The sequence below is a fragment of the Myotis davidii genome, unplaced genomic scaffold, assembly GCF_000327345.1.
Source record: "Myotis davidii unplaced genomic scaffold, ASM32734v1 scaffold143, whole genome shotgun sequence".
In the NCBI taxonomy this organism is placed as follows: Eukaryota; Metazoa; Chordata; class Mammalia; order Chiroptera; family Vespertilionidae; genus Myotis; species Myotis davidii.
In genome coordinates this window covers 1452859-1468220 of record NW_006294876.1, presented here as the reverse complement: position 1 = coordinate 1468220, position 15362 = coordinate 1452859, and the positions used below count along the sequence as shown (strand labels likewise).

The 15362-nt window shown below is 41.4% G+C and overlaps 1 protein-coding gene across 1 annotated transcript in view; it reads left to right on the top strand.

Annotated features, from left to right (window-relative positions):
• The first annotated feature begins 739 nt into the window (after nt 1-739).
• BASP1 (brain abundant membrane attached signal protein 1) overlaps nt 740-15362 on the top strand; it is a 23004-nt gene continuing 8381 nt past the window's right edge. Inside the window, exon 1 of the mRNA XM_006769476.2 lies at nt 740-762. Within this exon, the coding sequence (XP_006769539.2) occupies nt 758-762 (5 nt within the window). The 5' untranslated portion in view covers nt 740-757. The remainder of the gene's footprint in view (nt 763-15362) is intronic.

Sequence of the window (15362 nt, the reverse complement as noted above, 5' to 3'; positions counted from 1 at the left end):
TAGTCCTGCAGTTGGAACTGTTAAGAGACACTTGTTTTCCATTCCAGTGCTACAGCAGCCTCACTGCCAGCACGCTGACAGCCTGATGGTGGCTCTCAGTGTCAGGTCTTGGAGTGGGGGTGGGGGTGAGGAGGTGGGGGGAAAGAGACATGTGTTTTCAAAGACTCTACTAAATAAAAAGCCTGGATGGTTGTTATTTTGAACTAAGTTGAAAACATAAAAACCATCATTACAGGGAAGTTGAAACTATGCAAAGATTTATTTTTAAAATGACATTTCACAGCATTTTGTAATCTCTTTTAATTATAAATCACAAAAACCCCACCATTTAGTTTACTGAACACAGGCTTACCCTGTACTAAGCAGGGTTCTTGAGCTTTACAAAGATTAACATTCTGAGATGCAGCAAGCTGATGCGGTAGGTACAGTTGTTACCCCATCGTGCAAATGAGGAAGCTTTGGCACAGAGAAATAAGTAACAGGTCACGTAACCAGTGTGACACAGCTCTTCTTGGTCCACAGTCCATGCTCTTAACTTGTTTGAATTGTTCCCAGTTAATAAAAAAGCTTACTTTATTGCTTCCAATTAGGGTAACTTTTCTTTGACTTTTTATAAATAAGTGCCATGCATTAGCTGCGTTTGTTGGAAATGAATGAGATTCTGAAGCTCTCATAGGATCAGTTCCCGAACTGGAGCAGAGCCAGCGTGCACAGCGATCGCTCTTCCTGTGAGCTCCCGAGGGCCACAGGCTCCCAGATGCCTTCTTCTCCTGTCCCTTGGACCGCCCTGGGTGGGTGTCAGGCTGTGGGTCATTCACCAAAACAAAACAAAGGCTCCTGACCCACGGACCCACCAGGAGCTGATGGATTTGGGGACAGGCAAGGCTGCAAAACTACTGCATGGAGACAGCATGCAAAGTTGGGGTTTTCTGAGATTCAAACTTAAGCTTTTTAAAAATATTAAATCAGGGGACTCTTGACAGAGATATTGAACCATACTGTGATTTCCTCACAAAATTTGAGGTGTGCTGCTTTTTAAGGCTGAGTGGTTGGTTACTTGGAAGAAAAGACCTTTTCGCTCACATTCTATGGTTTCTTGAGTGACAGAAAGGGCTGACATCGCAGTAAGGCGCTACCTCACTATGCTGCTCCCGAAGAGTAAGAAGGCACCCTTTGAGGCGCCATTCATAGTTTTAGTGATTACTACCAACCACAGTGTAATCATAGTTTCTTTTTTTTCTTTTAAATGTGATTGATTACTCAGCTAACAGAAAAGCAAGAGAGGAGAAACTTGAGTATACACCCATCTGCAATGTCTGGGGGTGAAAATGATTCTGTGGTGCTCTCTCTCTCTTTCTTTAATAGACTTTAAAAAGTAGTTTTGGGTGCACAGCAAAACTGACCAGAAGACAGCGATTTCCCATACACCCTCTGCCCCAAGGTGCACAGTTTCCCTGCCCCCTGCCCCCCCTCCCCCCCCCCAAACATCCCCCACCAGAGTGGGACATTGTTGCAATCCATGAACCCACATTTACACAGAATCGCCCCAAGTCCATAGTTTACATTGGGGCTCACTCTTGGTCTTGTACATTCTATGGCAGGGGTCCTCAAACTACGGCCTGCGGGCCACATGCGGCCCGCCGAAAACATTTATCGGCCCGCCTGGTGTTTTTGCTGTGTGGCTGCCTGTTGCTTAGCAGCCGACTAGTTTTTTTTTTTAAACTATAGTCCGGCCCTCCAACGGTCTGAGGGACAGTGAACTGGCCCCCTGTTTAAAAAGTTTGAGGACCCCTGTTCTATGGGTTTGGACAATTTTATGACACTGACAATTATAGTGCGATAACTTTGTCTCTTAATAGATGCTCAAGTCAGGACTTCTAATTTAATTTAAGGGCAATTAAGAGATTATAAGTATTTATTATGTGTCTCTGACTATCAATAAGATGTTTAAAAACCTATAAATCTATAAATAGCAAAAAATGACTAACATTATTTGTAATAGTACATATTTGCTCAGCTTATTAATATCCTGTGGACTGGAACTTTAGGAAAAACAACTTAGTTAAACGAAAGGCAAGCACCTTTTTCCTTCAAAAAAAAAAATATAATGGCAGGGGGGGAGGGGTGCGGCTGGGAGAAGAGGCTATATCGTTAAATAAGTGATGTTTTTATAAACCTTCCCATCCCCATAAATTTGCACCTTTTTTAATACGGAAGTATGAGAAAGTGGATCATGTGTGTAAAGGGAGAAAGAACATTCTGGAACACCTGTAGCATACTGCCTCCACCCTTCCATGAGATAGGTGGTAAAGGATGTAGCTCCTGACTTCACATATACAGCTATGCTATGTTACTGTGATGTTTTCATTTAGGTTAGGGGATAGGAAAGCATAAATGTTCCCATGTGTTCTTTCAACTACAGTAGAAATCAGTTGAATAGCAGACTGCCCAATGGATGTGTGTGCCATATACTGTCAGGCTTTTGAAATGGATCCGAAGCTGTAATTCCTAACACAAATGCTGTTTCAAACAGCACCAGTGGTTGGGAATCTACTTTGATGTGGCCCATATAAAGTTCCTGGGCCAGCACGAAGACTGCCTTTGATGGACCAACCCCCAAACTTAAGAAATTGGATCCCTTTTAGTATAAAACAGTGGCAGGAGTGAAGTAGATGAATTTGGTAATTCAGATGTTTCAGATTTAACTCAAAAGACTTGGTGGGCTTTGTACTATGGGAACTGGGGGATAAATATATTGCAGAGGATTTGGAAAATATCGAGCATAGTCTTTTAGGGCCACCCCACTGTTTCCTGGAAAAGGGGAACCAGTGAGCAGAGAAATCTCCGCATCTGGGCCACCATGAGCTCTTAGGCATTTACTGGTCAGCTGCCCCAGGGTCATGAGGCTTCCTCTGTCTTTGTTGCTTATGATGATTTCAGTCCAAACACTCAAATACTCCAGCTGTGGGATCATGAACAGATGGTTTCATGTTATTCTAGTAAATATAGTTTATATGGTTGCTTGTAGTCATATTCTCTGAATTCTCGCCTCAGCTCTAACTGCAGCCATCTCTCTTGGCACACACTTACATTGAGCTGCTATTTGTTAACTGTTGCAATGAAAGGACCAAGTTCACGTCCGGTGTCTGTTACCTGGAGAAAGTGACCAATAAGTGTACATGTTAGGGCAGCCTCCATTGTGAACTGAATATGCTGATTTGGTGTGAAAACAATTGTGTCATACTTTAAAATAAAAGATTGTGGGTTTTTTTTCATCATAAACTGTTGCTGTGTGTGCTGGTTGAGGATTTTGCAACGAAAAATTATTTCTGAATGTTGGTGCATATGTGGCATTAATTCTGTGATTGACTCTGATGTGTGAATTTAAATGGGAGGACACTTCAGCAAAACGAATAAAAAAGATCTGCTTCAGCTCGAGTTGGCATGACTCTGGGGGTATGGTGGTGTTTGGTAATCATCACCATAAGGGAAGTTCGATGTTTATTCTACAACCGAACATTCTCATTGCATAAACGTGAGGACTAATACAACCAAGTTCAGCTGCTGACCAAGGTCAGACACAGCAGTGTTCTTTCAAACTGCGAAGAAGGAGGCAACGTGTCCACTGTAGGGTGTGACTAGTTTCAGTCCGTAGGATAGCACGGCATCCTAAACCAAGCATGTCTGTGGGGGCTGGATAGCTCTTAACACCAGGATGTTGATAAAAATCATTAATAAAAATACATGTCACATTGCAATTGCGCTTTGTTATAGGTTTTAAAGCACTTTTATATGTTGTTGCTCTTGTTCTACCTCCTCGGTTACTTTTTCCTATTCACGTACCACCATTCCATGACTCTGGCGTCTCTTAATTATGGAGGCCTGACTCGTCATCATGTTAAACATTAAAACACTGAAATCACAAGTTAACGATAAGTTGCATAGCTACAAATCTGTAGGTGTTGGGCTATAGAAGCTCAGTGGCATAACTACTACTATAGGTACATACCTTAGTCCGTTCATGCTGTTTTAACAAAATACCACACAGTGGGTGGCTTACACAATAAATATTAATGTTACTGAGAAGTCCAGGATCAAGACATCAGCAGCTCGGGTGTCTGGTGAGGCCTCTCTGGTTCCTGGAGGCCTGAGTATTGCTGTAATGTCAGTGGTGGTGAAAAGGGCAGGGAGCTCTCTGGGGCCAGTTTTATTTTATTTGAGCACTAATCCCATTCATCAAGGCTCTGCCCTCATGACCTAACACCTTGCAAAGGCCCTGTCTCCAAATTCCATCACATTTGGGATTAGGTTTCAACATATAAATTGGGAAGGGGGTGGTTTGCAAACATGCAGTCTATTGCAATACTGCTAATTAAAATCTGGAGGTTTTCTTTTTGTATTTTGGAAGCACTATTTTATTTAGAAGATCCCAAACTTTTAGACTTTCCAAGGTTCTTGTGAGTGCAGAGACCATTGCCCAGGCCTGTTGGGCCTGTGCGAGGAACCATTCCTGTTGCCGGCCTTGCAGTCCTTCACCTCTGAAGGGGCAGGGCAGGCCTGGATGGGGCGCAGTGCATGTCAGCCTTCCCCAAGCCTCGTTCTTAACTCAGAAAAAAATTTGGTCCAAGGTGAGAAGCCACGTGCTCCTCTTGTGCATCCCTGCAGCAGCCAGCCCTAGGCAAGCATTTGTTCAGGACTTCCGCTGGGACTTCCGCTGGGACTGCCCTCCTGAGCTGTGCTGCTAGCAACAGTCTGGAGGGTGTGATTATCTGACTCAGAACTTGAATAGCCAGATTCAGTTACTACTGCCACAAACCTTTCGTCTCATTCTATCAGTGTGGAAGCACTTTCGCATCAGACATTTTTCTAACCCGACATAAAATCACTTGTTACACACAGCCTCCCTCCCTCTTTAAACTACAGTTTAGACCTGGGGTGGGGAACCATTTTTCTGCCAAGGGCCATTTGGAGCATCATTCACGGGCCATACAAAATTATCAACTTAAAAATTAGCCTGCTATATTTGGTCAAATAGGCAATTAACTCACCCATAATCCTTGGCAGGGCCAGGCCAAATGATATTGAGGGCCTTGTAGGGCCCGGGGGCCAGATGTTCCCCACCCCAGATTTAGACTCTATCGTGTTCTCTATGAATGGCTCCTTTTCATATAATAACATTTCTATATCTTTGCTTGCTTTGTGCTTCCTACCTCATTCATTCTTCTTCAGCCCACAGCTTAATCCAAGTCTTTTTTCTTGGCCATCCTAAGGCTTCTCATTCAAACGTGTTTTTAGGGTCTGTTTTGTTTTTAATTGCTACGGCTCTTGCTAGAACTGTTTTTGCCCACCTATACTAAAATATACCTATTTTAATTTGACTGCGTTCTCCTTGACTATAAAAAGTCACTTTGTTCTTTATAAAACTGTTGGGCTTTATAGAAAGTGTGTTCTTTGATTAACTTGTCTATTCTTTTGTGAGATTAGCTGCATTGACTTTACAGTCAATACTAAAAATCAACTTAAATCTTTGTTACTATTTATTTTTTACAGCATCAATAATATCTTTTGTGGAAAAATCCACTGAGAAGACTTGGTATTTTTAAGTACTCTTATAGTCTTAACACTAATAATTGAGAAATGTATGTGTTTGAGAGATGGTCATGGAGATGGGGGAATTCATAAGAATGGCTTATTGACAGATGCGTTGAGACATTTGAAATTTTTGGTGCTTGAGGAATGGTTTTGAGAAATTTACTCTCTGATAGTATTGTTGCTGTGTAGATAGAACAAAACATCCAAAATTTAAAGGCTTACATGAGAAAGAAGTGTAATTCTCTTTTATAAAACATCCCAGGAATGGGCTCCAGGGCTGATGTGGCAGTTCTGTGGTGTTGTCAAGGAACCAGGCTCCTATCTTTCCATTCTCAGTAATGATGTCTGTCCTTCTGGTTCAAATGGCTGCTGGAGCTCCAAGCCGTCTTCCTTTAGAACAGTGGTTCTCAACCTTCTGGCCCTTTAAATACAGTTCCTCATGTTGTAACCCAACCATAAAATTATTTTCGTTGCTACTTCATGACTGTAATGTTGCTACTGTTATGAATCGTAACGTAAATATCTGATATGCAGGATGGTCTTAGGCGACCCCTGTGAAAGGGTCGTTCTACTGCCAAAGGGGTCGCAACCCACAGGTTGAGAATAGCTCCTTTAGAAGCACATACAACACATTAGATCATATTTGCCAGCACCTAGCAGTGGAGTTTTGAACAGATTTTAAGTGGGAAGAGGACATAAGCAATTGGATGAGAAAATGGTGGTGGTGGTGGTGGTGGTGGTGGTTGTGCAGGTTGGTCCACAAACGACCCTCATATTCCTGCCTAGGCAATGGAGCGGGGAGGGGGTGGTGATTCTGGTCTCTTGGATGGTGACTGAATTGTTGTGGACCTGAGGGTGATGCCCCAGGAACCTTTGGAGGAAGTCATGGGCGGAAGAGTGAGCTGAGGTTGGGCTTGGAAATGAGAAAGACAGGTCTGGGGATAGTTACAGGGAAGGAACAGCTGTGTTTCCTTAGCTTCCCTTTCACCAGTGGACTGTTGTTGACATTATGAAAGTGTCACAAAGATGAGCATTTTAACTTCAGAGAAGGTCAGACGCCATCTAATCTGAAGGGCGCCATAAGAGCACACACTTGGTTTAAGAGGAGCATTGAAGTAGCCTTCATTATCTTATTCAGTTGCTATAGATTCTATCTCATGTAAAGTTATTATCATCCCCATTTTATGCTTATGAAAAAAAAAACACACACACCAAAAACACACATACCAGTGGTCGGCAAACTGCGGCTCGGCAAACCACGGCTCGTGAGCCACATGCGGCTCTTTGGCCCCTTGAGTGTGGCTCTTCCACAAAATACCAACTTCTGCGCAGGGGGCCACGAAATTTCAATCACACTGTATGTGCGCGGCCACACGTGGTATTTTGTGGAAGAGCCACACTCAAGGGGCCAAAAAGCCGCATGTGGCTCACGAGCCGAGGTTTGCCGACCACGGGTAGGCAACTCACTCTGCCATGCAGCAGAAAGGGATGGAACGCTGGCTTGGAACCCGAGCAACATTTTTTGGGTCTGGTCTGGACTTTGTGCTATGGCATCATGTCTCCTGAGAGATTAGAGTTTTTGTCGTGGTAAGTGCTGTGTTGATGTCACAACAGCCCAAGTCTCTTTGCTCTCATGCAGTCAGAATACACAGAGTAGGTGATAAGAATTAAAAAAAAAAACTATCTTGTTCCTAATCTTAAAACATCCCCATGTGACATTCTTTTTTACTGATGATATTGCTGCAAACCAAAAAGAGCCTGACTAATCTTCGCAGCATCGTTTAGATTTGAATCAGACAGTCATCCGACAGTAGGAAATGAGTCGCTGACTAAGTTTGTTCATCTAAGGTTCTAGACGGGCTCAGCAACCTTCCTTGAAGGGCCAGGTGGAAACTACGGTAGGCTTTGCCAGCCAGACAATTTCTGTCACAACTGCTCAACTCTGGCATGAAAGCAGCTGCATTATGTAAATGATGGGCCTGGCTGGGTCCCAATTAGGCTTTGTTTTCAAAAACTGGTGGCCCAGTTTGCTGACCCCCTGGCCCAAAAGAAAGCTAAATTCTCGAATTTCTGCTTTTAATCCTGCAAGAAAATCATCTGACCGAATTGTGAAAACAGTCCATTTTTCTTTTTCAGGCTAATATTGTTTTTAACATTGACTTATTTGTATAATAATTTTTTTATGAGTGTAAGGACACTTTCTGGAGAACAGTGGCAAAGTATGAACGTGGATTCCCCATTTCTGTTTTATTTTCTCCTGTGTAGTCTAGATGGAATTCTGAGTTATCAAGATTCTCCCAGATGTCTCAACATAATCCATATCTTTCACACCAGCCCTGAAATCACAGCGAGCCTTGATTTCCAAGCTGAGCTGTGAGGTTTGCTTTGATCACTATGAATACACACGGCTGTGGGGTTTACAGACTGGAGTCTGGCTCAGAGAAAGCGTGGCTGCTCGAATTATCAGAGAAGGTTCATGCATCTTACTCACCAGTGATAAGACATAGCACATTCAGGAGGCTTTATGGAACAGAAAAACCCTTCAATATTAGTGACTATCTGGTGTTTATTATTTGTGTTATATAGATACATAGAGCAAACTTAGAGAAGCATGTTAAGTAGAATTTGCATGTTTCAAGTTTCCTAATATGTTCAAATTGCAAATCTGCATTTGTACTGTAGTTGAGTTTTGGGGAATAGGGACTAGATTGGAGTTTTGGGGGCAAAAGCTTTTTTCTCATAAAAGAACAAACTAGGAGGACTTCAGCACCTTGTGTGCAAATAAGTGCAGGTGATGACAAAGGAACATAATTAATTTGTGGAAGAATCATAAGCAGGTTCTGTCTTCATTTTGGCAGCTCTCATTTGCATGGAAAAAGCAAACTTTTTGCTAAACTAATTGTCATTCCTCCTTTGTGTTCATTTAGAAGCGCCCTTTCCCTCCCGGGGAGGCTGCTATAGCACAGGATGCTCCTTTAGCGAATGGACCTCTCCCTGCTGCTGAGTGGTGTTTATCTGTTTGACCTTTAGCTCTCCTCATGACTTACAGGAAATAAAATACTTCTGCTTCTGCAAAAGGTCTTTTGAAGTTAGATTGGCTGGGGGAGCTGAGAAGATCTGGCTGGGTTTGGGGAACCCTATGAATCTATGATAGTCACCTACGACAGTCAAGTTTCACCAATTCCCAAGTAAAAAGAGTCACTTTTGCCTGACTGAGAGGATGGTTCGGATTTTAAGGTGGTCTCCTTTCAAAGCTAAGTTATAAACGGAATAAATTGTGTGCATAAGGAAAGCGAGATCAGTTGATAAAATGTTCCATTTGCCATGGATCTTCAGGATGTAATAAACTCAATGAAAGTTTTAGGTAACTATATTTATTCCTCAGATTTTAATTCAATATGAATTGCAGATCCCATGTTCAAGTTACCACAAACTGAATCATGTGATTTAGAATAAAGAATATTTACTATCCACTGTGCTTGGCAGTGCCCCTAAGACATTTTAGGCTTACATTAGTAAGAGACCCAACATAAAAATGGAAAGAATACAACTTAAGGCACTATGTTGGATTTCTTCATTTCATTAGATAACACCTTGACATCAAAGGAAGTAACATGTTCTGACACTAATCTTTATCTTAATAAATGCGCCCTCTTTCATGGGTGGTTTTCTGTAATTTTAAGTTACCCACTGCTGCTTTTTAACCTTCCAACTGATTTAAGGGACAGCTTTGGTTTGTTCTGACTAGTGACATCTATTTATTTGAACCTATTGTTGCACATATCTAAATAGTTTGGGACATGCAATTTTCTATGTTGGTGTGTATTAGTGTTTTAGACTCATGGGGTTTTCGAGACGAAATAGCTCAATTCCTTTGTTTTGTAGAAAATCCTTGTAGGTCCAGAGATGTGAGGGACAGGTGTACAGTCATAAAAGCTAGGGGATGCTGTTCTAACAAAGATGCTTTTCCCCTTTGGTTCAACTTAATCTGTATTAGGATTGGTGGGAACGACATAGTAAATCAATTTACTCATCCAATACTAAAATAAGTTCACTAGGGTTTTTTTCCCCATTACCAGTAAAAGAGACTCATGAGTCATAGCCTTCCACGCTGGTATTCTGTTCTCGCCTTACATCTAAGAGTCATATGGAACCTGTGGTATCTTGGCCAGTCTGAGGCTGCTGTGTGTTTTGAAATCTCTTGCCCCACACTGATGCCTAGTGTCACCCAGGAAGTGTAATTTGTAACAGGAAGTTGTGGGAGGGCAAGGTTGGTGGCGGGAATGAGGGGAACCCTCAGAAGCTCTCCTGGGGTTGGATAAGACAGGTGAAGTTTGTCATATTAAACACACCTTTCACTTCCACCTTCTGTTTTACATGGGCGATGGATTTGCCTTCGCCTTTCTTATTAAGACAATGCACCTCTTCTCATGTGTCTGTCACAACTCCAGGATTATGCAAAACTCACGCTGTCACTGGTACATTCCATTTGGCAATGTCCTACATATCAGAGTACATTTATATACAGTGAGCTGCAGGCACCCACATGTTTGAGTGCATAGGATAGGATCCTTGATCTACTAAGCAGAGGGAACTTGTACCTGATGGAGTGAATCTTGGGGTGTCTATTATTGACATGTGAGGTTCCATTTCTTCCTTATTTATCTGGTATTAGCATGACTTTCTACCCTTGCCAGCACCCCACTCTTAGCAGCTCCACTCTTGGTCCTCATCTCAGAAGGTGCATAAAGCATTTGAGGACATTAAGGAGAACCCAAAAGGCCTCATTAGGAAAGATTTGGGCCCCTTCCTATGTGTTTTCTGCTCTAACTCTTACAAAATAAATTGAGTTTCTGTTGCAGTGTACTTGTTAAAATAGTTTAAGCCACTTTATCAGAATTTAGCCTAATGGCTAGTATTTGCTGTTATTTTTGACGTGATTAAGAGGTATTGTTTTCCTGCACTTTAAACCTGAGTGGTCTGTGGGTAAGTCAGAGTCAACCTTGTTTTACATTGGGCGCCCTGGGTCTAACACAGTGCCTGGACATTTGTGGCCTTTCTGAAATAAATTCATGAGTGAATTTGAGTGCTCAATACAATCTAGTTAAATATATACGTTATTACTGCAGATTTGTATGAAGATTAAAAATTATAGACCAAAGCAATACAATTATAGCCATTTATATACAAATGAAATAAGGAAGCACTGGGAAGTTAAAAGTGGTTTGATTAACATAAGCAGCTAGTAATGGCTATGGTGAGATTCAAGTCCAAGTTTAACAGATATTTAAAGATTTAAATTCACAAAAGCATGGCTAGTGAATGGTATTAGTTCTTTTTCTAAGGAGAGTAATTCAGGTGAGGTATTGAGTGGCTGAGAGGGATGCTGTTGGGGACCCTGTTTTACGTTCCACATGTAGGGATGGTATTTAGCACTTTGTCACCAGACTGTAGTACCAAGGTGATATTGGTGTAGCTTGGAATGCAATGCCACACTCCCTAGCGGCTGGTTCCCTGATTCCAAGAAAAGTGCTCATAGATTGTGGTTTTCTTGACTTGCTTTTTCTAAGCCTATGGGAAAAATAGAGATGTGACTGACTTCTCACCTGAATTTTATGCTAAAACTGAGGAAGGCTGGCTGGTAATTCTTTACTTCATGTCTGAACACACTGTTTAAATAGCTGTAGATAAAAAATAAAATATTCTTAGGGAAAAGATCTATTGGTCTTTTAATTTTAAAACTATGATTGAACTTCAAACAGGTGGAGTGGGCAAAACAGAGTATTACTGTGCATGGCCTTTCACCACAACCTCGCAATTTACCTAAGCAAATGAGATGGAAATAGAGTTTGGAAAAGAGTCTCTTTCCCAAAAGGTTGCTTTAAATGCATGTTCTCCCTTTTGATTTTTTTATGTAATGTTTTTTCATGTATGCTGATGACACTCAGCATTTGGTGTTTCTAATTATCATTCATCTTCGCCCTCTGTTCATACTATTATAAGAACGTGCCCATTTAGTAACATTTACTTCCCTTTAAAATCTACAGATTATATAATGGATGTTATACTTTTTTATTTTGTAAATTTTTTAAAAATATATTTTTATTGATTTCAGAGAGGAAGGGAGAGGGAGAGAGAGAAAGAATCATCAATAATGAGAGAGAATCATTTATCGGCTGCCTCCTCTATGCCCGCTACTGGGGATTGAGCCCATAACCTGAGCATTTGCCCTTGACTAGAATTGAACCCAGGACCCTTCAGTTCGCAGACTGATGCTCTATCCACTGAGTAAAACTGGCTAAAAATTTTTAATCTAATCTAGGATTTTGATATAGAGGGAAAGTATTATTTTGAATATAATTGAATCCATTTCCATTTGTTTGCCCATTTTAATACGGTAATTTGTTCCACCCATATGTTTACTTAATCTTAAAATTCAGATTTACTCTCTATTACATATTAATAGGACTGAGAAAAATGATTTTAGGTAAAGAAAGGTCAATGAAAATTTACCGAATACTATGTCATGAGCTGAACCATATATAGCCTTTCCTGAAAATACTCCACTTAATGCTATTAAACTCTTTCCACTCCTTTTTCTTTTATAGGTGAAGGTGAATTGCCGGAAGTGCAATATGACTATAGCACTTCCCTGACCAAGTTCACATAGCTGAACTTGGCCTGCTGGCCCCACTGCCCATATGCCTTCTCCCACAGAGTATATGAGATCAGGGCTCAAAACTCGTTGGCAAGCCATCAAAGTTCCATTTGAACTGAAAGAGAAAAACCTGTTTTCTGAAATGTGAACTCTACTTACATAAAATGCATGCTTTTGAAAACAGTATTGTCTCACAGGGCTGGCTGTAAATCTTGAACAATTGAAGCCCCGCATTATGTAAAAAGGGAGTTTATAGAGGTGAAGAGCCACTACACTGTGTTTCCCCCCCAGTGGCCGAAGTTGCTGGAGGAAGGAGGTCGCCTAAGAGCTGATGCAGGCATGGGGGCTTCTTGGCAGCTGGTGGAATTGCTCTTTGTTCAGGAGACTTGCTCTTCTATGCAGGCTGCTTGTGTGGTCCCCATTCCTTGGTTAAATAATGGCACTAGTGGGAGGGCTGGGTGTGGGGAGAGGTGAGGAGGGTGGGAGAGAGGTAGTGGGGGCAGTTGCTTTTGGGGAGTGTCTGGGAGGAAGAATAAGCCCAGGTAATTCTAACGTGTTTGTGATTCTGGTAGCAGAGAACTCAGACTAAGTGGTGCATTAGTTGGTAAGGTTCCATTGGGGTGCTGCTCACTGTTTCCTCCAGGCCCCACACAGCCAGGGGCTCCCATGCTTGTTTTCAGGGTTGCCACCACCAGTAACAAATTGGTTTTGAAGTGTTTTTCATGCTGCAGTTGTTACAGATAATGCGAAAGCATCAACTGACTCAATGTCACTGAAAACTCCATGTGTCTGCATTTCTCAGAGTGGCTCCTGGGCCACAGGCCTCAGCTTTACCTGGTCAACTTGTTAAAAAATAGATTCTTGGGGACCTGCTCTAGACTCACTCATCTCTAGAAGGAGACCCCTGATCTACACTATTAACCAGCTCCTCAGATGCATCAACATATTGACAAATAAGAGAATATGACTGACCCCTCCAGGTCACATCATGAGTAAGGGGCAGTTATTCTGGGTGTAGGTGGCCCCTCCCTTCTCCTTGGCCAGTTCGTCTTTGTTGGATGGGCTACCCTGTGCAGGTCTCTTATGGCTCCAGTCCCATGATGGTCTGTCTCTAGTCCATTAGTATAAGCAGCAAAAGTATCTCAATTGCTAGAAGTTTTTCCCCTGTGCTTTATTTTAATTCTGTCTTAAGAGTTCTAAATTAGTTGTGGTGATAAGACATTAGTTTCCTGGGTCTGTGGAAGAGAGGAAGGTTAGGAGGTGATCTTGGCAACTTGCATTTCCTGGGTTGGTTGTGGTTCACCTGCTCACTTTATTGACTAAAAGAGCAGATGATTCACACAAAGTCATATGTTAGAATGCTGCAGCCGGGGCTTTTGAAAGGACTACCCGTTAAGTACAAATAAATAATGATGTGAATGCACGGAAGACTCTAAAAGCATATTAGAGTATTGATGAGAATGAATAATACATGTTAATACATGTTTCTGATAGTGTTTGATTCATGTGGCAGGATGTTTTAAATGGGGTAAATCTCCCCTCTACATAAGGTCTGCATTCAGTCTCCTTTTATAGTCAAAGACAAGCTTAACTGTTACATGCCGGATTTAAAGCAGCAGCTTCAATTCAGAGTTTTATGGTTAAAACCTGAAGGACCAATCAGGAGATAGACTTTGAAAAATTGATGTCTACAATATGCACATAATAACTTTAAGGAAAAATATCTTGTCAATATGACTATAGCAATGTCTGCCTTCTCATCTTTATGTGATGGGTCCCATGCCGTAGACTTGGCCATCATGATGATCCCTGGAACTCGGCCATGTCTCATTCAATGGAATGGAAATTTCAGTTATAATTTAGCCTGCTTATTTCTACTGCTAACTGAAAGCTGAGTTTACATAACTTAGTTTACAGTACTGGTTGTATTGACTCTTACAAGTTTATAATTTGGAAATTGCATGTTTCAGAGTCTACAGTGTTTATCAAGAACCCATTGTGCATTAATAACTATAAAACAAAATCCTTGTTCTGAGGTCATCAGATGTATGTTGAATAAATCTGAAGAAAGGCTTTTGGTCAATGTTCGAGTGAGGCTAGGTTTATTTTACTGCTAAAACTCCCAGTACAATACAACAGAATATATCAGGGTTAAGCAATGAAGATATAGATAAACAACCCGAGCTGGATGGCTTGTCTAAGACTACACGAGATTGCATAATAAGGAAAGGAACAAGGAGAGTAAAGGAGTTCTTAAGAAATAGGGCTGCTTTTCTATTTAGACTTAGCTGCCATGGCTAGTGCCTGTGCATTCCCTTGTCTCTTAAATCCTTTGTAATGTGATGAGCCTATCTGCTTTACTTTTGCACATCAAATTGTTTCAGAAGAAGACCTCTCCAGGTTCACTCTGGGTCACTATGTTAATCCTCTAACATTTTAGTTTATGAAATGTCTGTATTTTTCCTCCCAGCACTTGAGAGATCCTAAGTGTAATATGAAAGAAACTGAGACGATAAACAACTGGACAAATAAAGACATAAAGTACTAAGAGATAAAGGACTATTTCAAAGACACATGATCTAACATTTACTATAGCGAGGCTTTGGTCTGGAATAATTCAGATATGAGCACATTCACTTGAAAGAGAGTGATGCCGACATGGAGTCTGGGGATAACGGATGGATTTGGAATTTACATCGCTCCTTTCTCCCCCTCCCACCATCTGTATAGTAAATGTATGTCCCTCTTTACCAAGCTTAATTTTGGTGTACTTTCTGAGCCTTCCAGAACCTCGACTCTTGCCTTCACTTTGCCTACAATCATTTATGTCAATCTTTTATGTGGATCTCTTTTCTGGCTCTTCGTATGCTCTTTGAGCCTTCCCAAAGGGAGGCATATGTCTTCACCCCTCCACCTGTGTCACTACAGGGTCAGTAGTGGACAACTCATCACAAGATCAAATTGCACAATTTCTGTTCTCATCTTTCTTAACCTTATGGCAGCAGCATATAATTTCTTCAAGATGCTTCTAAAATTCTCTCTTGATTTCTGAGACATCTTTTTTCCCTTTAACTCCTTTAAGAGCTGTTTTTTTGCTTTCTACCACTTAATG